This window comes from Danio aesculapii, chromosome 6, assembly GCF_903798145.1.
Source record: "Danio aesculapii chromosome 6, fDanAes4.1, whole genome shotgun sequence".
Lineage (NCBI taxonomy): Eukaryota > Metazoa > Chordata > Actinopteri > Cypriniformes > Danionidae > Danio > Danio aesculapii.
In genome coordinates, this window is record NC_079440.1 from 47646177 (window position 1) to 47669580 (window position 23404).

General features: G+C 39.1%; 1 protein-coding gene across 2 annotated transcripts in view; it reads left to right on the forward strand.

The window, feature by feature from the left end:
* The window catches only part of LOC130231029 (contactin-4), a 212125-nt gene that overhangs the window by 134733 nt on the left and 53988 nt on the right, over nucleotides 1–23404 (forward strand). Inside the window, exons 6-10 of one of the 2 annotated variants that reach the window (XM_056460398.1) lie at nucleotides 6680–6883; nucleotides 13337–13439; nucleotides 14415–14599; nucleotides 16818–16960; nucleotides 21573–21702. In XM_056460398.1, coding sequence (XP_056316373.1) covers nucleotides 6680–6883; nucleotides 13337–13439; nucleotides 14415–14599; nucleotides 16818–16960; nucleotides 21573–21702 — 765 coding nt within the window. Of the gene's footprint in view, nucleotides 1–6679; nucleotides 6884–13336; nucleotides 13440–14414; nucleotides 14600–16817; nucleotides 16961–21572; nucleotides 21703–23404 lie in introns of those variants that run through there. The other variant, XM_056460399.1, reaches the window with a different exon arrangement.

Genomic DNA, 23404 nt, shown 5'->3' on the forward strand with positions numbered 1-23404 from the left:
CCATTTTACATGACATTTATTGCCATGCTGAAAGCAGAAGCAGATAATTTACCTCAGATCTTAAAATAACTAGCAAACAGTTTGAAAATGAAAGTCAGTGACTCAGTGCAAACCAACATAACTGATTTAACATGTATTAATTAGATTATAACCTTTACCGTTTTGTTGGGAGTGCAGTGGCTGATAATTAAATGAATTGCTATATTATTTAAATGTTTCTGCCATGTCATGTCACGTTTGGTGCCAACTGCCAAATTGCTTGTCACTGGAATCTTGTCGCCTCATATTTAGTTATAACAGCGTTACACATAAACCTTTCTCTTACTATCTCATAAGTCTGCATCATATCATCTTGTTTTATAATGTGGTGTTTATACATAAAACAAAAATAAGCACATAATAAATGCAGATTTTATAGTGTAGTTGTCATGGATTGGTCAGGCTCTCACGACCCCCACTCACGAAGATCACCATCACCTGACTTCTAATGAGCACACAGCTGCATCACATTCACGAGCACCAGATAAAAGCACAGCACTCCAGTCGCTCATTGTCCGGGCTCGTCTCGACGAAAGCGGACAACTGAGCGACCACTCAGCGTAGTCATCCTCAGCTAAAACAAACGAGTTACTTACCTGTTCTCTTTGTATTCCTCCTAGTCTTCCTGGTCCTCCCGAATCGTCCTGTCTTCCAGTCCTTCCAAGTCTGTGTCATCCTCTGTCAGCTGTATCTGGTGTGTGCTGTCCATCCTCGTGTATTCCTGTTACCCAGCCACGGAGGAAAAGACCCCAACATCATTCCTGATCCTCCTGGCTATCCTTCATGTGCTCCTTGTTGTCATTTAATAAACACCCTAACGTTTCCTTACCTCTGTCTCCTGTCCGCTTCATAACAGAAGCCCGGACCATTAACGACGACAACATGAGCACCCCCGATCACTTACAAGAGCTGGTGGACCAGTTGAAGCGGATTCTACAGCCACCAGCTCCACTTTCCAACGCACCACCAGCACCGAGCACTTCCGCCTCCACAGTTTCTTCTTCGGCCCTTCCTTCCAGTCCCATGGCCCGACCAGCGCCCTACTCAGGCGGAGCGGGGGAGTGCAATGGTTTTCTGTTACAATGTTCCCTCACATTCGAAATGCAACCTTCTCTATATCCCACAGATAAGTCGAAGATCGCCTACATCGTATCTCTACTCTCTGGACCTGCACTTAAATGGGCTGAGACGATCTGGAACCAAGCCGGGCCGGTCATGAATTCCATCACTACCTTCACGGAGTATTTCAAAGAGGTGTTTGGACGTTCTGATGGGGAAGTAGCCGCTGGAGAGCAGCTGTATCATCTAAAGCAAGGTACTCTATCTACACAGGAATATGCTCTCCGGTTTCGCACTCTAGCAGCTGCAAGTGGATGGAATGAGAGATCGTTGTTGACCACGTACCGGCTCGGCTTGGAACCCACTCTCCGAATCCAACTGGCCACATTAGATGATACAATGGGTCTGGAGAGATTCATCCAACATTCTCTCCGATGTTCCGATCGTCTCCGTTCCTATCAACAGGACACCATCACCCCCTCGTCTGCACTCCTCCAATCGCCTGAGTCAACAGCCTCTCCAGAACCAGAACCCATGATAATAGAGTCTGGAAGACTGACATCAGCGGAACGACAGAGGAGGCTGACCCGGGGTCTGTGTCTATACTGCGGTGTCAGTGGACACACCCGTATGGAGTGTCCCCTTCGTCCCATTCGGACTTCAGTGAGTGTATTCAGTACGAATATTGAACAATGTAAACCACTTACTACCACCGTACAAATAACTACTGCCTCTATTTCTCTCCTTGTCACAGCCCTCATCGACTCCGGGTCAGCAGGGAACTTCATCTCCCAATCCCTCTGTCGTCAACTCCACCTCCGTACTGAGGCGTCCTCGCATATATACCAGATACAACCGATAACCCAGTGCACTCGATCTTCGACCCGTATCCATCGACAATGCGAAGACATCCTTCTTCAAGTGGGGTTGTTACATCAAGAGAGGATTCAATTTCTGGTTCTGGAGGGTGCAAATATGGACATCATTCTAGGGCGCCCGTGGCTGGTGAAGCACGATCCCATCATCTCTTGGGGCACAGGAGAGATAAAGAAATGGGGATCTGGATGTACACCTGCCTGTTTTCCAAATCTCCCTCTTCAAGGTCGGAACCCCATTTCTTTGTTTGCAACATCGGTCGAGAGCCCTCCTGAGAAGCAGTCTATCCACATTCCTAAGGAGTACAGCTCCTTTCAAGATGTCTTCTGCCCCAAGAGAGCTTCCCAGCTACCGCCGCATCGGCCATGGGACTGCGCGATCGACCTAGTTCCAGATGCCCAGTTGCCAAGAGGTAGGATCTACCCGCTCTCGCTTCCAGAGAATCAGGCAATGGAAGATTACATAAGGGAGGCTCTGAGTCAGGGGTACATACGTCACCCAAAATCACCAGCCGCCTCAAGCTTCTTCTTTGTGGCCAAGAAGGACGGAGGGCTGCGTCCATGCATCGACTACAGGGTCCTAAATAACGGTACAGTAAAATACCGATATCCCCTTCCTCTGGTACCAGCCGCTTTGGAACAGCTCCGAGAAGCTAAAGTCTTCACTAAATTGGACCTCCGCAGCGCGTATAATCTGATAAGAATACGTGAGGGGGACCAATGGAAGACAGCATTCGTGACCCCTACTGGCCACTATGAATATGAGGTCATGCCTTACGGTCTGGTCAATGCCCCCTCCGTATTCCAAACTTCATTCATGAAGTCCTCCGGGAGTTTCTTCACCACTGTGTAATAGTGTACATAGATGACATCCTCATTTACTCCCGGAGTGAGGCCGAACATCGCCAACACGTTGCGGAGGTCCTACACACATTGAGAGAACATCACCTCTACCTCAAAGCGGAGAAATGCTCATTCCACCAGAAGTCGATTCATTTCTTGGGATACATCATTGACCAAACCGGTATACGTATGGATGGGAAGAAAATTGAGGCTGTTCTATCCTGGTCAGAACCCACTTCCATTAAGGAGCTCCAGAGGTTTCTTGGGTTTGCTAACTTTTATAGACGGTTTATCAAGGACTACAGCAGGCTTACATCACCTCTCACTAATCTCCTCAAGGGTAAACCCAAAGGACTGGAGTGGACCAAAGAAGCAGCCGCAGCCTTCCGCCTTCTTAAGAAGGAGTTCACAAGGGCCCCACTCCTGACTCATCCTGACCCAAATCTTCCTTTCGTGGTGGAAGTGGACGCATCCACCACCGGCGTCGGGGCAGTATTATCTCAACATCATGATACACCGCCCCGACTGCATCCCTGTGCCTATTTCTCTCGGAAGTTGAGCCCGGCGGAGCAGAATTACAGCATAGGAGACAGGGAGCTTCTAGCAATCAAGCTAGCCTTGGAGGAGTGGCGTCACTGGTTGGAGGGAGCCAAACATCCGTTCCAGGTGATCACAGATCACAAAAACCTCCAATACATCAAAGAGGCCAAGAGACTATGTCCACGTCAAGCCAGATGGTCACTTTTCTTCTCACGTTTTGATTTCTCCATTTCCTATCGTCCAGGACCCAAGAATCTAAGAGCAGACGCTCTCTCTCGTTTACACGAGCATCACGATCATGAAGAACTCCCAACGAAGATTCTTCCCGAACACATCTCCATTTGTCCGATCACCTGGAACGCTCCTCCAGTCGTTGCCACCCCGGAAGCCCCTGCTCCGCCGGGATGCCCTCCTCATCGGCAGTTCATACCACCTGAACACCGGGTAGATCTGATCCACTCCTTACATACCTCGCTAGGCACTGGACATCCAGGGATCAACAATACTCTCTCGCTAGTATCCCAACGATTCTGGTGGCCAAACATGGCAAGGGATGTGAGGCAATATGTTCAGGGCTGTAAGGACTGTGCCCAATCCAAGAGCCCACGTCATCTACCCGCTGGAAAGCTCCATCCCTTGCCGATTCCGAACCGTCCCTGGTCACACCTAGGAGTGGACTTTATCACTGACCTCCCTTCGTCAGAAGGTAATACCTGTATTCTAGTCATAGTAGATAGATTCTCAAAGTTTGTCAAACTAATCCCTCTGAAAGGTCTTCCCACAGCCTTTGAAACTGCCGACAATATCTTTAATCAAGTCTTCAGGTCATTTGGTATTCCAGAAGATATTGTGTCGGACAGAGGTCCACAGTTCATCTCACGTCTATGGAAAGCCTTCTTCAAGCTCCTAGGTGTGGCCGTCAGCCTCTCTTCTGGATATCATCCCCAAACCAACGGGCAGACAGAGAGGAAGATTCAGGAGGTGGGACGGTTCCTGAGGACCTTCTGCAGTGGTCACCAGAACTCCTGGAGCCAGTATTTGGGCTGGGCAGAATATGCCCAAAATTCACTGCGGCAACCCTCCACCGGACTCACGCCATTCCAGTGCGTCCTGGGCTTCCAACCACCGCTCTTTCCCTGGGATGGCGAACCATCTGATGTCCCCGCAGTGGATCACTGGTTCCGGGAGAGCGAGAGAGTCTGGGACGAGGCTCATCAACATCTGCAGAGGGCAGTCCGTCGAAGCAAGGTAACCGCCGATAGGAGAAGGTCTGAAGAACCCAGATACACACCCGGACAAAAGGTGTGGCTATCCACCCGGGACATACGCATGCGACTGCCCTCTCGCAAGTTAAGTCCCCGATTTGTTGGTCCCTTCACCATCGTGGAACAGGTTAACCCCGTCACCTACAAACTACAATTACCCTCTCACTACCGTATTCACCCTACATTCCACGTATCACTCCTGAAACCCTATCACGATCCTGTTCTTCCCTCCACAGAGCCTGACCACGAAGAGGAACCCCCTCCTCCACTGCTCCTAGAAGAAGGAGCCGTCTACGCAGTGAAGGAGATCTTGCGTTCCCGACGTCGTGGTGGCCAGTTGGAGTACCTGGTGGACTGGGAAGGGTACGGCCCCGAAGAAAGGACATGGGTTCCCAGAGCTGATATTCTCGATCCTAGTCTCATGGTGGAGTTTCATGAGAGCCACCCTGAGTTCCCAGCGCCTAGAGGCAGAGGGAGACCACCACGGCGTCGGAGGTGTCGGCCCTCAGGAGCGGGCCCTGGGGAGGGGGGTACTGTCATGGATTGGTCAGGCTCTCACGACCCCCACTCACGAAGATCACCATCACCTGACTTCTAATGAGCACACAGCTGCATCACATTCACGAGCACCAGATAAAAGCACAGCACTCCAGTCGCTCATTGTCCGGGCTCGTCTCGACGAAAGCGGACAACTGAGCGACCACTCAGCGTAGTCATCCTCAGCTAAAACAAACGAGTTACTTACCTGTTCTCTTTGTATTCCTCCTAGTCTTCCTGGTCCTCCCGAATCGTCCTGTCTTCCAGTCCTTCCAAGTCTGTGTCATCCTCTGTCAGCTGTATCTGGTGTGTGCTGTCCATCCTCGTGTATTCCTGTTACCCAGCCACGGAGGAAAAGACCCCAACATCATTCCTGATCCTCCTGGCTATCCTTCATGTGCTCCTTGTTGTCATTTAATAAACACCCTAACGTTTCCTTACCTCTGTCTCCTGTCCGCTTCATAACAGTAGTACAGTGCATGGCTTTTTTATGGAGAAATATGTTTCCAGCTCCTGTTGCTTCACTGTCAAAATCAAACTGGATTGTTTTAACCTTGTTATCAAGTGTTACAAACTGTTTTCCCCACAGCAGAGCTCTAACAAACTGAGAACATTCAATTCTAAATTTTATGCACAAACACATGAAAAGAATATTTTTTTAACTAAGGCATTCAGAATATTCACTATCAAGTTTGTATGGAGCACATGTTATAATTTGTCCAATTATCAGCTGTATTTTTGTTTAATAAAATTACATACAAATATCAATATTAATAAAAATAAGTAATAATTATTAGCACAGTTAGTTTTTTTAAATGTTTTTGAATACAACACATTTTTGGTTTGTGTTTTTTGTTTATTTTGATTGATTGAATGATTGATTAATTGATTTCAAGCTTTACATATAAAATAATTCACATAAATACACCAGTTCAAGCATTCTAGCAATGATATAACAATAGAAGTATTTTTTGTTTGTTTGCTTTCAAAGAATTGTAAGAGTTTATATTGTAAGAATTTTGTGCACATCAAAATTTGCAATGATAACACACAGTTGAAGTCCGAATTATTAGCCCCCTGTTTATTTTTTCCCCAATTTCTGTTTTTTTGCCATTATGCTATGATTACAGGACATAATATTTCACTAGATATTTTCGAAGATACTATATTCAGCTTAAAATGACATTTAAAATGACAGGCTTAATTAGGTTAATTCGATTGACTAGGCAAGTTAGGGGACTTAGGGGAATAATTGATTGTTCTGTAGACTATCAAAATAAAAATAGCTTAAAGGGGCTAATAATTTTGACCTTAAAATGTTCTTAAAAAAATTAAAAACTGCTTTTATTCTAGCCGAAATAAAACAAAAGAGACTTTCACCAGAAGAAACAAATATTATCAGACATACTGTGAAAAATTCCTTGCTGTGTTAAACATCATTTGGGAAATATTAAAAAAATAAAAATTGAAAGGGTGGCTAATAATTCTGACTTTAACTGTATATTTTGTTTTCCTTGCCAGAAATCAGATATTCCTGGATATTTAATGGTCGTCCGAGTGTCGCTGTTGGGGACAATCGGCGCTTTGTGTCCCAGCGGACTGGAAACCTCTACATTGCCAAGGTGGAGACATCAGATGTGGGCAACTACACGTGTGTGGTGAGAAACGTGATGACCAACTCCAGCGTCTTCAGCTCGCCAACTCCAGTGGTGCTGCGGCGGGACGGTGAGTCGCCTGGAGGAATTGCTAACACTGATTTCAGCACCACACTGTTTGCTTTGCTGACACTCAGAGGTACAGCGTTTGTGTGTTCATAGTCTCAAACCGTGCTCAACCAACTGTGTGTGAGAGAGAGACGGTGAGAAAGACTGAAGGACAAAAAGAGGACCATTAACGCTAGAACTACCACAGCAGTCATTTTGACCGTTTACCGACTTTTACTACACAAGTGACTGTTGGTATTTTATTGCAACCTTGATTTTATTTCGACAAAAAAAAAAAGAGTTTGATGAAATGATGCCCTGAATGCCTATAGCGGTACAATTTAGTGGTCACATTATAAAGGGTGTAGTATTTCACTGTACCAAGTAATTTGTTTTTTCTTTTTTCTTTTTTTATTTTATCTATCAATTCTCAAGTCAAGCTTTACTGTCATTTTTGTTTTGTTTTGTTCTGTTTTTTGCTTATGAAAACTAGATTAAAGTCAAACTTTATTGTAATTGTTGTTTTGTTTTTTTGTTTTTTCTTTTGTTTTGTAGCTTTACTTATCAAATCTAGAGTAACGTCAGGCTTTATTGTTGTTTTGTTTGTTTTGTATTGTGTCTTTATTTGTATTTAGGTATACATATAAACACAATACAATATATATATATATTACCTTTTTTCTATTGTATTTGTATTGTGTTTATATGTAGGCATATGTTGACACAAGGCAGCAGTGACAATATACAGCCATATTGCAATGCTATAAATGTGATATTGCGTTTAAACAACAGTTCGACGGCAAAATCGTGTATATGAAAAAAGAAAATCAAACACGAAGGGTCTCAAATACTTTTTGTAAGAGGAACTACTTTGTTCCGCCATTCATTCACATCTGCAGCTGACGTCGTAACAGCAGAACAACACTTGCTCATTTACCAACGTCACTTTAGAGCTAGTATTTGAATGATTCTCTAGCATAATGTCTAAAGTGATGACAAAACAGGTGATTTTTGCTCACATTTGAAGATTATAATAGCATAAAATGCCATCAGTCCACAGAGATTTCCCAGTTTTTATCTTTTGCAATCAGGATTTCACAATAATTAATCCCCAAAATGCCAGAGCAAAGCAAACACTACTGGTTTCTGTAATATAATTACAGCACTACAAAATACAAAAAAAAGGGATCGACTTAGAATGTCACTTACCTGATTTGTAATGATTAGTTCAGTTGCAGTTTAAAATGTATGCTGAGAAAATGCTGTTTTTCTCCCCTAAGGACTTATTATGCAGTCTCTTTCTCCATCTTGTGGCGGAACATCAACCATCACTTTCTTTGGTCTGCTCAGACAGGCTGATGGCGGCCGATGCACTGAATCTGATGTTCCAAAATTTTTAATATTTAAAAATAGGTACTATCCTTATAAATAAACTGCATATTTATAATCTAAACATCTACATTCACACCTAAAAAACCTCAAAAGTACATTATGTTGTCCAACAGCTGCAATATTTGTCAAACTGTAAAGTGTCCTCTGCGTGTCACTGTATGTGGGCAGAGTAATACACAAGGGTGCATATACTGTATACTGTAAGAAAATTGGTATAAGTTGAGTAAATGCCTATAACGTTTTTACCATCCATTTGTTGTTCATTACTACATAACATACAATAGCTATACTATACATACAAGATTTTATTTTATTTTACAGAGAAATGTTCTGTTTCAATCCTTTTTTTTTTTTTACCTTTCAGAAAAAAAAATCACAGTGGTTTCACTTAAGGCACAAACTATCAGCTCTTAAATAATTGTAACATATAACAACAGACATACTGTACAAAGCTTATATCTGCAACCTAATTGGAGGCTTTGAATGTAAATGTGCCCTGACAAAAATGAAATTCAGTACGGACAATCAGAATGACTGCTATGGCCTTTGGAGTAGTAATAGTATTCTGGTAGTTCTAGTGTGAAGAAAGAGAGAGAAAAATGTGTCCGCACACACATAGACACCCTGCAAGGCTCAACATTGGCATTCATTAGTGTCTGTTTAATATTCACTCAGACAAGGTATATAAAGTAGACTTGAGAGCTTTTGAATATTTTGAACGAATATGAATATTGAATATTTTTGGCTATAAATATTTTGGGCCTGAGACCAGTGCTGAATTCATACTACTTCTCTAATTCTTATTTCTTACCTTTTTTTCTTGTGTTTGATCCACATTCCCAGCTGAAAAGACCATTTTAGGCCAGCATTAATTTGCATAATTTGTAAGTTTGGTGCTAGTCGACTAGCGTAGCCAAAGCGGGTCCACCATCAGGATTTTTTTTTAAATATAGACCTGTTAAATACGTGTAGAAGACGTGTTGGCCATGTAACGTTAATAGATAGTTGACCCATAATAATAATAATAGTAATAATAATAATAATAATAATAATAATAATAATAATAATAATAAAACAACAACAACTAATTATTCACTCTCAAATGTTTTAGATCAGTTGGGACAAAAGGAAGGCATTTTTGAAGAAACCAAATATTTGGTAGTAGGTAATGGCTATCGTGAACTATTTGTTTCATGCATTATTTTAAATTTTTGTTCAGCAGGTGAAAGAAACTCTAATACTGGTCAGAAATAAAGGCATTTGTGTGTGTTTGTCTTGCTGATTGTCTTGCAATTCTAGAAGAATAATGGCAAGTCAACTGGACTAAAACTAATTAATAAAGATATATTGATATTTCATGTATAAGCGACTAAGCTGAAGGAAAATGAATGAATGAATGAATGAATAAATGAATGCTATTTAATGGTATGCCCAAGTGTAATTTTTACCAAGAGATGAAAGTTTTAATTGCATTTATATGAAATGAAAGTCTTTTTTCAACTATTTAAATCATCAGTACTGCTTTTGATTGCTTTTTAGTCTAATAATCTACTTAATCTACTTAAAACTATTATAATTACTTATAATAATGATTTCATAATGACTTTTTGGATTACCAGAGTTCTTACCGGTCATGAAATTTCTAGAATATCATGGAATTTTAAAAAGTCTGCTCCAGACATTAAAAGTCAGGGATTTTTAAAATATATTTATTATATTTTTAAGTTTTGGAATATGCCAGATTTTTGTTTACTGCTTAATTTTAGTTTTTATAGTTTTTTTGTCTAAATTAGATTTTTCTGAACCATGATTCATTGCTGTTCTCAGAGGCCCCGTTTACACTGTCAGGTCTTGATGTCCAATTCCAATTCCTTGCCTATATCTGATTTTTTTTTTTTTTGCCTGTGAATTTACACGTTTTAATTGTGACCCATATCCGATTAATGTGTTTACACTTGCCATACATTTTACGACGTTGCGCATGCGGAAAGGCGGGTTCTAGCATCTGCGCCACACCAGCCACGACGAAGAAAATTGTCTTTCTTTCAGCTCTGCAAAATATGCGAAGATCGCTCAACTTTAAAATGATTTTGAGGCGGAGGAGGGGGGAACGGGCGTACAAAACGGAATGCCTCAATAAATCTGATCTATATATATATACCTCCTTGTATACTGGTTTTTCTGGTGTTGCCAGTTTTTCACTGTCCCCAGAAATGTAGACCTGGAAACATACAGTATCTAGACTGAGCCTGGGTTGGTTTTATCCACCATTAAATGTCATGGAAATTCACAATTTCAGTCAGGGAAAAGTTAGGGAATTTGATATCTGTCTTAAAGTGTGAATACTGAAAGACCTTTAATACGAATTATACATTTGTTTATCATGTATTTATTTATACAAAAATTGTTTTGCTAACCTAGTTTAGAGGGCCAAGAAACCCCCATGTCTCAGCAGGGTGTTTTCACACCTCTAGTTTGGAAAAAAAAAAAAGTCAGGAAAGTGGGTGAGTCCAGCTTTGTTTAGGTGGGAGTGTCAAGTGGCGAAAGAGGGAAGGGTTTGCATGAAAAGGGGAGTTTCAGTACGAGCATGCACTGATTTTCACAGAGGCGAAACAAACAGACATAGTGCGTAGTCACAGTCAGAAAGACAGTGACTACGCTTACATGGACATCAGTCATCAAATGATTTGCCCTATTCTTAATTTGTCGACTTTAACTGCCGTTTGGCACTTTCACTTTCATTCAGGAACATTTCATGCATGCCCCTGTGACAAACAAGATATTGGATCCAAAGAACTACTGGAAGAGTGTAGTTTTAATGGATTTTTTAATACCGCATGCCGTATAGGAGAAAAAAAAAACTCCGCAATTCTCTGTAACTTAGATGCACTCGTTAGGTGCAGAAAATAGCACCAGAAAGCTGCGTGTGTATAGATTATCATGTCACTAAATGCGGCGAAAATCCTACACGATGGTAATAGTTTGATTAAGATGTTTGCATGTTTACATTCAGAGAGCAGCATTTACAGCGGATCGTTCAGTCTATAATATTGTAGTGATATAAACGTACTGTAAGCTTAGTAACTAAATCATTTTTGACTAAGGTATGTCTTTAAAAACTGAAAGAGTACTGCCGATGATATAAACTAGCTTTGCCATCTGAATAAACATAAACAAAGAACACTGATCACACACAAAAAAAATGTTCCTTACAAACATATTTTTGTCACTTGTCAGCAGACCACTGTAATCCACATGTGAGTCCAGCTGCGCTCTCATAGCGGTGAATTGAAAACAAAACCTTCATTGCGGCACATTCATATATGCAACACTGACAACCCATGTCTCCAAACAATTCTTGTTCTTCCACTTGTTTTAATAACGGTTGGCAACACAACGTGGCGTCTCTCTGCCGTCTGAACACAGGTAAAAACAGTCTTCGAAGCTATCATGCATATTAATGAAGTTGCACCTCATACACAATAGAGCACGCTGATTGGTTAGATCCTTGAAGTCTTTCTCTTGAATTAATGATAAAAACTCAAAGATGTCACATTGTAACTGAGACACATTGTAACTGTCATGTTGTAACTAAGACATCCAGTCTCCACACTGGAATTTACCCAAGGATCTAATGGCGTGGTGTAGCTTCAAAATTCCTTTTCAAACCGAAAGAACGAAACTGCTCCAAATAACGCAAAAACAACCAATTTTCACTTTTTTTGTGAAATATGTGTCCTAATCAGTGGTGTAAAGTAACTAATTACAAATACTCAAATTACTGTAATTGGGTAGTTTTTCCCAGGAATTGTAATTTACTGAGTAGTTTTAAAAATGTGTACTTTTACTTTCCCTTAAGTACATTTTTAGTGCTGTATCTCTACTTTTACTCCACTATTTTCCTTCAACCTGCAGTCACTACTTTATATTTTCTTGTCTATGGAGATTAGAAAAATCAGTCCTGCGAGTCCAATCAAATCACACATAGAAGGTAAATCACATCATACTGAACAACCTCAAGACACGGGCAATTTATAATTGCAGCAAACTGTTTGGAAGTATTCAAAGTGTCCAAGAAGATGTCCAAAGTCATTACACGCATTTACCCAGAGACTGTTTAGATGCATGTCACTCATGAGAAGATGACGGATGTTTACTGTATGATGACCGAAATGGCTTTAAACACCCAGCAGGCAAAAGACGTCAACATGACATCAGATTGACGCTGTACTCCAACGTCATGGGGATGTTGCATTTTGTTTGGAAATGAAAATCAAGTTGACGTCAGAACTCAACATCAGGTCAATATCCAACCTAAAACCCACCAAATATCAATGTCTAATGATGTAACAGCTTGACGTTGTGTGGTCGTTACAACTATTGACATTTATCAGGCGTTGGATTTTGGTTACCATCCCTGATGAATAAATGTCAGTATTTGACATCAATATGATGTTGATTTTTAGATGTTGGGTTGACGTTGGATTTACTTTCTAAAAACCTAAAATCGACCAAATATCAATGTCATTTGACGTCATTATTGGACATCAAAATAACGTTGTCCTTAGACGCTGGCTTGACGTTGCATTTTGGTCACCAGACATCACAACCTAAATCTAACCTAATAATAACGTCTTATGACGTTGTGTGCCTGCTGGGCAATAACTAGATGCACTACAGAATGTTACGTTTACACACACCCACAAATTAAATGTAAACGCATCAGTTTTTAACAGCGTAATGCTTGAGTACTTTTGAAAGGGCTACTTTTTACTCATACTTTGAGTAATATTTACAACCGATACATTTACTTTACTTACAGTACACTACATTTTTAGGCAAGTAATGGTACTTTTACTTGAAGATGATTTTTTCAGTACTCTTTCCACCACTGGTCCTAATAGTCTTTTTAGCAACATGTGACACATATATGACTGTCAACATCTCAAAAAATGTGTTTTGGTGTTCATGACTCTTTAATCCCTACAGAAAAAAACATCTTCCTTTACATCTTGTTTACATGCCTTGTTTCCACTTATAACGTTCCATCCAAATTGAAATGTTTTAGTTTCTCCTTTTGCAGGTGTGATGGGAGAATACGAGCCAAAGATTGAAGTCCAATTCGAAAAAATGCTTCACGTGGCCAAAGGATCGTCGGTCCGGCTGGAGTGTTTCGCTTTAGGAAAGTAGGTCTCTTTTTTAACTAACAGATGGACTCGTGGCCTCCAGAGGCTCTCTGTGTTTAACTGGGGATCACCACATTTGGCACGTAGTACATCTTAGCAGTTTATTTAAGAGAAATGTCGGAGAAACGTACAGGGTGCTTTAATCTTGGTGTAGTAGTTGAGGCAGATGGAGCAGGGCAGGCATTATTTCAGAAGCAGCTGCAGACTGTGATCCTGGAGCGGGACGGGGGCTCTGGCCTTGGATTGTCCACAGGTAATGTGCTGAGGGATGCTGGGATACCGGAGAGCTATCAAGCGCAGAGCTGATATACTACCAGGCCAATTATTTTTAGATGTTTTTATTTTTACTCGTAATAAACGTAATAAAAAGGTAGTCGACCTAAGATTTTGGGAGTTTTTGTTGTAGGTTTTGAAAAGAAGTTTGCTTACCCAAGAAATTGTTTCATTTTGAAATATTGTTGTGATTTGTATCTGTGTTTTCTCTGTGAATACTGTATATTTGAAAAAATATATATAAAGTGATGGTGAAGGTGAATTTTCATAAGTCATTCACATTATTATCTAAAATTATTACAATTATTTAATATTATTTAATACAGTATTTCATAAAAAAATTCACAACACCAACTTATTGTTTCATGTGTTTGTTTGTTTACCAAAATTAATAAAATCAAAGTTTGCACATTTCCACATTGCCATTAACTGCTATCTTTGTTTGCTAAAATAATCTAGCAGTAATACACTTACTAATGGCTGCAAAATAAAATTTGTGTTAATCATGTAAAGACTTAGGAATGTCAAACTTTGTGAGTGACGTTTATTCTAATTGTGCAGAAAAGGATGCTGAGTAACATATTATACACGGATGTTGAGTAACTACTAACATGTTCTGCTGTGGTGAATCATGTTAAGCCTCAATTCATCATCTGGGCTCAGTTTGATGTTAATACGCTCTCTTTTCTTGACTTTCCTCAGTCCAGTGCCTTCTATTTCGTGGAAGAGAGCGGATGGAAACCCTTTCCCCGGGAAAATGAAGATAAATCACTCAAATGGGGTCCTAGAGATCCCATATTTCCGTCCTGAGGATTCCGGACTTTATGAATGTGTGGCTGAAAACTCGAAAGGACGCAGTATTGCAAAAGGACGGCTTGTATTTCAAAGTAAGGTCAAATACACACTAAAATACATTGCCGGTCCAAAGTTTGAGGTCAGGAATATATTTTTTCTTTTTTTATTGTTTTGAAGAAGTCTGTTCTCTTCACCAAGGCTGTTTTTAAAAATACAATTGAATCAAAAATGGTTTAAAAAAATACACTCAAAACGAACAATTTTCACAATTTTATAATGTCAATAATACTTAATTATATCAATGATTTACTCCACTGTCACATAATCATAAATTAAATTGAATAATTATAATGTGCTGATTTGCTGTTCTACTATGATAAATTATTAAAGGTACTCAATCATTAAAAGGATTTTTAGAATTTTCAGTGTTTTGTGAAATACATTTTAATTTGGGACATTATCTTTTTAAAAAGAAACTTTAAAATAATGATTTTATTTAATAATCATTTGAAATACAAACTTTTTTACATGACTCATTCATGAACAATTTAATATGTCCTTGATTTATAAAAGTAAGTACATTTTAATGTTAAGCTGTACACAATGACATTAAGCTGTCCAACATTTTTGATACTGATAATAATAACAAATATTTGAGCAGCAGATCATCTGAAAACAGAAGTGATGATGCTATAAATGTAGCTTTAAATCACAAGAATAAAATATTTTGAAGTTACGTTCTACACTACCTCACAGAAGTCTTGCCGTATATCCAAGATTTAGGAACAACGAATAATAACTTGACTTCTAGTTGATCGTTTGATATCAGAAGTGGCTTATATGAAAGGCAAAGGCCTCTAGATTATGCTTATTTTACCAAAATAAAATATGATCATGCCTTAAGTTTTAATTAATTAGTTAGGACAGTACGGTCTGACTTAGCTTAGACAAAAGTCTTGTCACTTAACAGAAATAATGTACAGTATACAATATATAGTTATGGTGCAGTGGAAAAATAAATAATTTTGTGTATGACTCCCATGAGCTTGGAGGACTGCATCCATACATCTCTGCAATAACTCAAATAACTTATTAATAAAGTCATCTGGAATGGCAAAGAAAGCGTTCTAGCAGGAATCTCAGAGTTCATCAAGATTCTTTGGATTCCTCTTCAATGCCTCCTCCTTCATCTTAGCCCAGACCTGCTGAATAATGTTCATATCTGGTGACAGGACTGGCCAATCCTGGAGCACCTTGACCTTCTTTGCTTTCAGGAACTTTGAAGTGGAGGCTGAAGTATGAGGAGCGCCATCCTGCGGAAGAATCTGCCCTCTCCTGTGGTTTGCAATGTAATGGGCAGCACAATTGTCTTGATACATCATGCTGTTGATGTTGCTGTCCACTCTGCAGATCTCTCGCACACCCCCATCCTAATGTAACCCAAACCATGATTTTTCCTTCATCAAAATTTGAGTGATTTCTGTGAGAATCTTGGGCCCATGTGGGTTCCAATAGGTCTTGTGCAGCATTTCTGATGATTGGGATGCAGTTCAACACTTGATTCATCCAAAAAATCAGCCTTGTGCCACTTTTCCAGATGATTAACTAGAAGTCGGGTTATTATTTGTTGCTCTTACAACAAATAGACGACAAGAGTTTTGTCAGGTAGTGTACACATAAAACATTTAATTTATTTTATTTAAAGTTGTAATAACATTAATATATTAATAAGATTTGATTAAATATATGCAGCCTCTGAAACCGGAAAAGCTATTTAAAAAATATTACTGATCCCATTTCTTTTAATTTTTAGAAATGTTTAGACACAAAAAAATGTGCAGGCTGTTTTTCTCAATGTTAAAAGACCTCTGTTTATCTCTTCTATCCATGCAGCATTCTGTCGGCCATCACGATTACCGCAGGACAATCAATAAGAGAAATTTAAATTTTTAATGAGTCAGATAACGGATCACACAGCAACCTGTGGTAAATAATAAATAATGAACGAATAGATTTTATTGTCAATTGTCAAGGCAAGACTAATTAGAAAGGCTCTGCTAGGCATTGTTTGGTCTACCCAGAAAGGCCACAATAAATGCACAGCAGCAGTGATGCTCATCAAGACAGGAAGTATCATCTTGATTTAATGTGCAAAGAGTAACCTCACTTTTTTCGGTGGTTTGTAAAGCGAAGTATTTTCATTATTGTTGTATTGCATTGTGAGGGCGAATGTTGAGAGAGATAGACCTGATTATGGAAGGATGCGAACCCCTGCATTTGTTTTATATTAGCTCATTGCTGTTTGTGCAGATGTGGAGCACCTGCAGTGGTCACAGACTCTATATGACGCAAATATGGCCATTGAGTCGGATCTACACTGGGAGTGTAAAGCCAATGGAAAACCTCAGCCCATTTACAGATGGATCAAGAACGGACAGCCTTTGGTCTCTCAGGTGATAATATATATACACAAACTGACAGAATAACTTTCTTTAGCAGATTTAATCAGGGTGCGAATCACAAGGGGGTTTGGGGGGGTCTGGCCCTTCTAATTAATGTTTGATGCCTCCTGAAGGACATCAAAACAAGATGTATGGGGGGCGAGGGGTCTGCCCTTTAAAACAAGAAATAGTTTGCCTTGATCTGTATCTTAAATAATATGAATGAATAAAAAAATTACTTCAATATACTTTTGACCACCCCATAATGGTTCATACCATTGTGAATGCATGTTTGTGTCAAAAATATTAATTAATCAGTTTGAAACCTGCAAATCTAGAGCACCGACAGACAGCGTAAGTGTTCACAAAACATGCGTCTTTAATAAGGGCGTTTGCAGGTGTCTGTAAAACAAGTTGCATATAGTGCATCATAGCGCTTCAATTTTTCCACATTTTCCACACAGCCCTATTACAAAAAAGTTCATTCATTTATCTCCTCTGAATTTTACACACAATACCCCATAATGACAATGTCAAAAAATTATTTTTGAAATTTTTGCAATTTTATTAAAAATAAAAAAAGCTGAAAAAAATCACGTACATAAGTATTATTGATGCACCTTTGGCAGCAATTACAGCCTCAAGCCTTTTTGAATATGATGCCACAAGCTTGGCACACCTGTCTTTGGGAATTTTTGCCCATTCCTGCAGTACATCTCAAGCTCTATCAGGTTGGATGGGAAGCAACGGTGTACAGCCATTTTCAGATCTCTCCAGAGATGTTCAATAGGATTTAGGTCTGGGCTCTGGCTGGGCCACTCAAGGACATTCACAGAGTTGTTGTGAAGCCACTCTATTTATATTTTGGCAGTGTGCTTTGGGTCATTGTCCTGCTGGAAGATGAACCGTCACCCCAGTCTGAGGTCAAGAGCACTCTGAAGCAGGTTTTCATTCAGGATTTCTCTGTCCATTGCTGCATTCATCTTTCCCTCTATACTGACTAGTCTTCCAGTTCCTTCTACTAAAAAACATCCCCACAGCATGATGCTGCCACCACCGTGCTTCACTGTAGGGATGGTATTAGCTAGGTGATGAGCAGTGCCTCGTTTTCTCCAAACGTAACGCCTGGCATTCACTCCAAAGAGTTTTTTTTTTTATCCGACCAGAGAACTTTGTTTCTTTTGGTCTGAGAATCTTTCAGATGCCTTTTGGCAAATTCCAGGCAGGGAGGGGCTTCTGTCTGGCCACTCTATCATAAAGGTCTGATTGGTGGATTGCTGCACAGATGGTTGTCCTTCTGTAAGGTTCTCCTCTCTCCACAGAAGAACGCTGGAGCTCAGACAGAGTGAAGTGTAGTTATGTTTGTGTTTAGTTGACTTAATTAGTTATGTTAGTACAAATGTGTAAAAAATGTCTCACCAATTTTAAAGCACACTCACATGATATATCAAAGCAAACTCAAATGAGCGACAAGTTATGTTATGAAATGTTTTAGTACATAAAAGGTTATTAAAGTATTAGATTAGATACAATTTGTTTATTTTTGCTCATCTTTGTCAACTTAAATATTAATTGAGCCAGAGCAGAATGGTTTTGCATCTCAGATAAGAATGAATCTGCATTTTGAATAAATCAGGTGTAGGGTTGGGCGATGTTGACCAATTTGGCATCGGACGATGTCTAATGTGAAACATCGTGATGGATGATGGCATCGTCATCGGTGGTGAATTAATTATTTATAAATAGTTCAGTAATTCATAACGAATTCATTATTTGTAGCCTACCGCTTCAACTACCTGACCCACATGGTCTTTGTTTTACCCATAACCAAGTCATAAATAAATAAAGATGAGTTACACACAAATTAGCACCTGTCAATCACTTTTTGGACTCTGCCATGAATAGTGATCGGTGTTGCTATAATGGGGTCGACAAACTTGGTTGGTAAAAATGGTGCACAACCAACAGTATCTGAGGTTTTGCTAAAATTACTAAGTACAAGCGTGAAAGCGAAAGATTGAAGCAGCGTACTGACGCTGAGACACCATACCTGATAGATTCAATAGGCCGAAGAGTCGTTAGATAGAGCAGTGTTTCCCAACCCTCTTCCTGAAGGCATACCAACGGTACACATTTTCAACCTCTCCCTAATCAAACACACCTGAATCAGCTCATCAGGACATTAGAAGTGACTCCAAAACCTCAAGTTAATGGGTCAGATAAGGGAGACATCCAAAATATGCACTGTTGGTGTGCTTTCAGGAACAGGGTTGGTAAACACTGAGATAGAGACAAGATTAATTAAATACAACGTTTAACAACTATAGTGAGACGTGATCCAGCTGTACATCCTTGATTAACTGTCCGTCGTGCTCTCTGGGGTTTTGTGCTCAAAGCACCCGCTGACTGCCTGGAGCTCAAATGTGCGTGTATGCTAAATCACATGACTGTGTGTGGTCATGTGATGTGAGTTTTCAGCGGCATAGTGTGGAAAGAGATCTTTTCAGAAACGCTTGATGAAATGCCAGTGTTGACGTGAATCGTTTTCATTCTAAAATGCCATTTTAAAACAGACATATTCGTTTTTTGCAGGTGGGTTTCTGCTGCGATGGGGGCGAGGCCCAACCCTAATTAGGGTGAATCAATGTTTAATTCATTGCTGAATGATTCAGTCATTTGATGAGTCGAATTAGTAAGTGAATCAGCGATTTACTTGTTAGAAATGTACCTCCGCATAGTGGTAGTTTTAGTTTCATATTTAAAGGGCACATAGTTTACCTCTTTTTTATGATTTAATATTAATATTATGGTTCTTCTGAGTGTGCCAGTTTAGGTTCAGTTTAAAACAATTCAGATTTTTTTATTATAATGTGTTAAAAAGTGTCATGTTGGGGGCGTGTCCACAGTTTGCTGATTTAGGATGGTGTTGCTTCACATGTAAATTAGTTTCGGCTTCCCGCCCAACGTAACAAGGGGGCGGGGCCATGAGCTCACCCGCTCTGTGTTTGCAACAGAGGCAGACTGAGAGGAGCAGGAGTGAGAGGATGCGCATTCAGTCGTACATGTGCGACTCGGACACAGACCAAGCAGAGAGTACAAAATCATTTGTGTCTTTGTACAGTTTTATAGCCAACTGTGTGCTAGTTTCAAGTGCCGAGCTTGTACACAGACACTAATAACCACGCACACTGAATTAACTTTGACTGAGGCACCGGATGCGCCGCGACACGGCACACCAGACACTCTCTGTGGTGCGGCAGAAACAGTGTCCCGAATCGTCGCGCCACGCATTTTTGATTTCTAAACATAGGTTTCTATCAGGGTACACACAACGGCGCTTCAAGTCTTCAGCGGCCCGCGGCGCCCAGCCGTCGACTTGAGTGTACCCTGATAGAAACCTATGTTAAGAAATCTAAAACGCATGCTAGTTAAGATCACAAGGAGCTTCTGGGATCGCGAGAAATGCAAATGCTGAAGTATAAGGTAGACTCAATGAGAAGTACACATGTTTGCACACCTACCTAAAGATACAACCAATAATTCCGATTAGAGCGATAATGTGGAGAATATTGCTCTTGTGTTGAGCCCAATGAGCCTTGCATCTAAAAATAGAGCTAGGGTGTTCCTTTAGTGATATCGCTTCAACTCACGCTGAAAATGGTGGACATGAATCGACAAACTGAGGATATGATGACGCGTCTGTCAATCAATATTGGTGGGCGGGGGGACCGCACTCCTACGTAAAGTTGGGTTGGTTTGAAAACCGCTCCAATTGGTCCACCGTTTTTTTATGTTGATAAATTGAAAAAAATAATGTGCTTATATCACCCCAATATGATGGTCTATACATCATTCATGCACATATGTCTGTCCAAACAGCTTGAAAAGTTTTTTTTACCATAGGTGCCCTTTAAAGTACTATTTATTACTATTTATTATAAAAAAAAATTATAATGATAAAAATGTTAATTTGGAACAGGATTGATGTTTTTGGAGCCAAAAAATATATTTTTGTTACTCTTTGTAAATGCCATGTTGATGTTTTTCCGTATTGCATAAAAGATGATTTAATGAATTTTGTTTCTGGTGTAATTTCTCAGCGAAATTTAATATGCAGTTTAATTAGTGATTAGTTTGATTTAACGATGAATTAATCACTGAATCATGCAAATAATTAGATTTTTAAAAAATGTAAAAGCTGTCAACCTTTAATTATAATTAAACAATATGAAATTATCAAATTAAATTGTATTATATTTTAATTTATTAAAAACCAAGTGGTTTGGTAAAAAAGTGTCAGATATATTTGAATAAATTTAAAATGCCAATTACTACAATTAGTATTTCTGAACTTAACTGTGATTCTAAATATAGTCTTGTAATATGTCATCAAACCATTAATTTTCTAGATATGCCTGGTTATGGGGTTTTAATATAGAAACTACTGTTATAATTAATTAAATCTTAAAGGGTTAAATAAAATGAAACAATGCACATTCTAATGTAACCCCCTACCCACCCCCCCACCCCCCCCTCCCCCTATTTTTGACTGTTATAATGATCAATTCTACGAAGTTTATTAGCGCAGCTCACAGTCATTTCTGATAGTTTTGTTTATGCTCAGGACAGAATTCGTGTTGATGGTGGCAGGTTGACCATCTCCAACATAAACCTGGTGGATTCTGGGATGTATCAGTGTTTGGCAGAGAATGATAACGGAGTGATTTATGCCAGCGCTGAGCTCAAAGTTGTGGGTAAGCACTTTTATTTTGACATATTTATATATTCAATGACAATTTTATTAACATTAGTCAAAAAGCTGCCAATGATATTGTCACAATATCTTTATAAAAAGCCCTTCATTTGCCATAAATGTGTTATTCAAGTAGAGAAAAATAAAGTTTCATTATTTATTTTATGTGCCATCAAACAAGTCAGCCACAGTTTAAAAGCTTCATGTTTCAGCAACAGCTTGAAACATAATAAAATCTTTAAAACATTTAAATAAAATCTGCCTTTTATGTAACTTGTTTTAATTTGAAGGTTTAATTAAACTTTAATTATTTGAAATGAAATAAACTGTTGCGTTTTTCAGCTTAATGAACATTTTTTAGTTTTAGTAAAAGGAAAAACTAATTTTAATGCATCACTAATAAAATAAAAGTTAAATATGCAGGTTATGCTAAATATTTTTGAACATTCAGTTGAAGTCATTTCTCAAATTACGTTTAACAAATCATGGAATTATTTCACAGTATTTCCTATAATATTTTTTTTCTCCTGTAGAAAGTCTTATTTCTTTTTCTTCGGCTAGAAAAAAAAAGCAGTTGTACATTATTTTTAAATCCATTTAGGGTCAATATTATTAGCCCCCTGTTACGATTTAATAAGGTGTCCAGGGAGAGAAAATGTTACATTAAAAAAATATATATTATAACTGAAGAAAATGGATGGAAATAAACAAGGACAAACACTCTTCAATTCATTTATTCCTCTCTAAGAGAGTATAATAAAGCCAACAAAAAAGTATGAGCTTTGTTCAGTACATTTGAAAATAAATAGAAACACTCACAGAAATAGAACCAAATCAAAAGTTACAGGGGGGGAAAGGAAGTGGCGCCAAAGCAAAGAACTAAACAAAACCAACAGAGACATAAACTAGAACACAAGATCCCCTCTAAAATTACTAAAGAAAATAAAAATGTGAAGAATAAACTGAAATCTTTAACATATTCAAATCCAATAGAGTACACTCTCTAAAATAATAAACATAAATACAAAAAGCAGCGCTCACACACTTACCTATCTTACATACTGGCAAAATGTATGCCACGTGACCTGTTAACCTATTCCCTTTTCCCCAAAAAAGAATGATACACTTTTGAACAATTTTGAGACTACAGATATCTGGATTAGTTCAGAGACAATAGCTCCTTTCACACAGTGATACCGGTAAATATCCGGAAAATTTCTGGAACGACTTTACCGGTAAATTCAAAAGAGCGCTGTTCACACAGGCGAGGACGTTACGGAATTTTTCCAGAAAAGACCATTCACATATCCATTACAAAATACCTGTAAATTCTGACATCATTAAGCAGAAATGACCTCTAAACGGCAGGGCTCGTATGTGTAAACATTTGACTACATCACAAACTCTGTGGATGGATCAGTGTTGTGAACAACTTTGATGAAAACAAAGAAAAACTTTCGCATGTCGAGATGTTCATAATATTTGTGTATGCTGGCGCTCACCAGCTGCTTTACGTGCCAACGCGTCAGAGCTTAAAGGTAAATAAACAACGGCTTATCATAAGCATTTTATCGATAATTATTTAAACAGTTGGCATTAAGAAGGAACATAGAAATGTTATCTGACTAACATACAGCAGCTAAGTGTATCTGGGAAAACATTCACAGGCTTTTATTCTCACAAACCGCGCGAACTTGAATGTT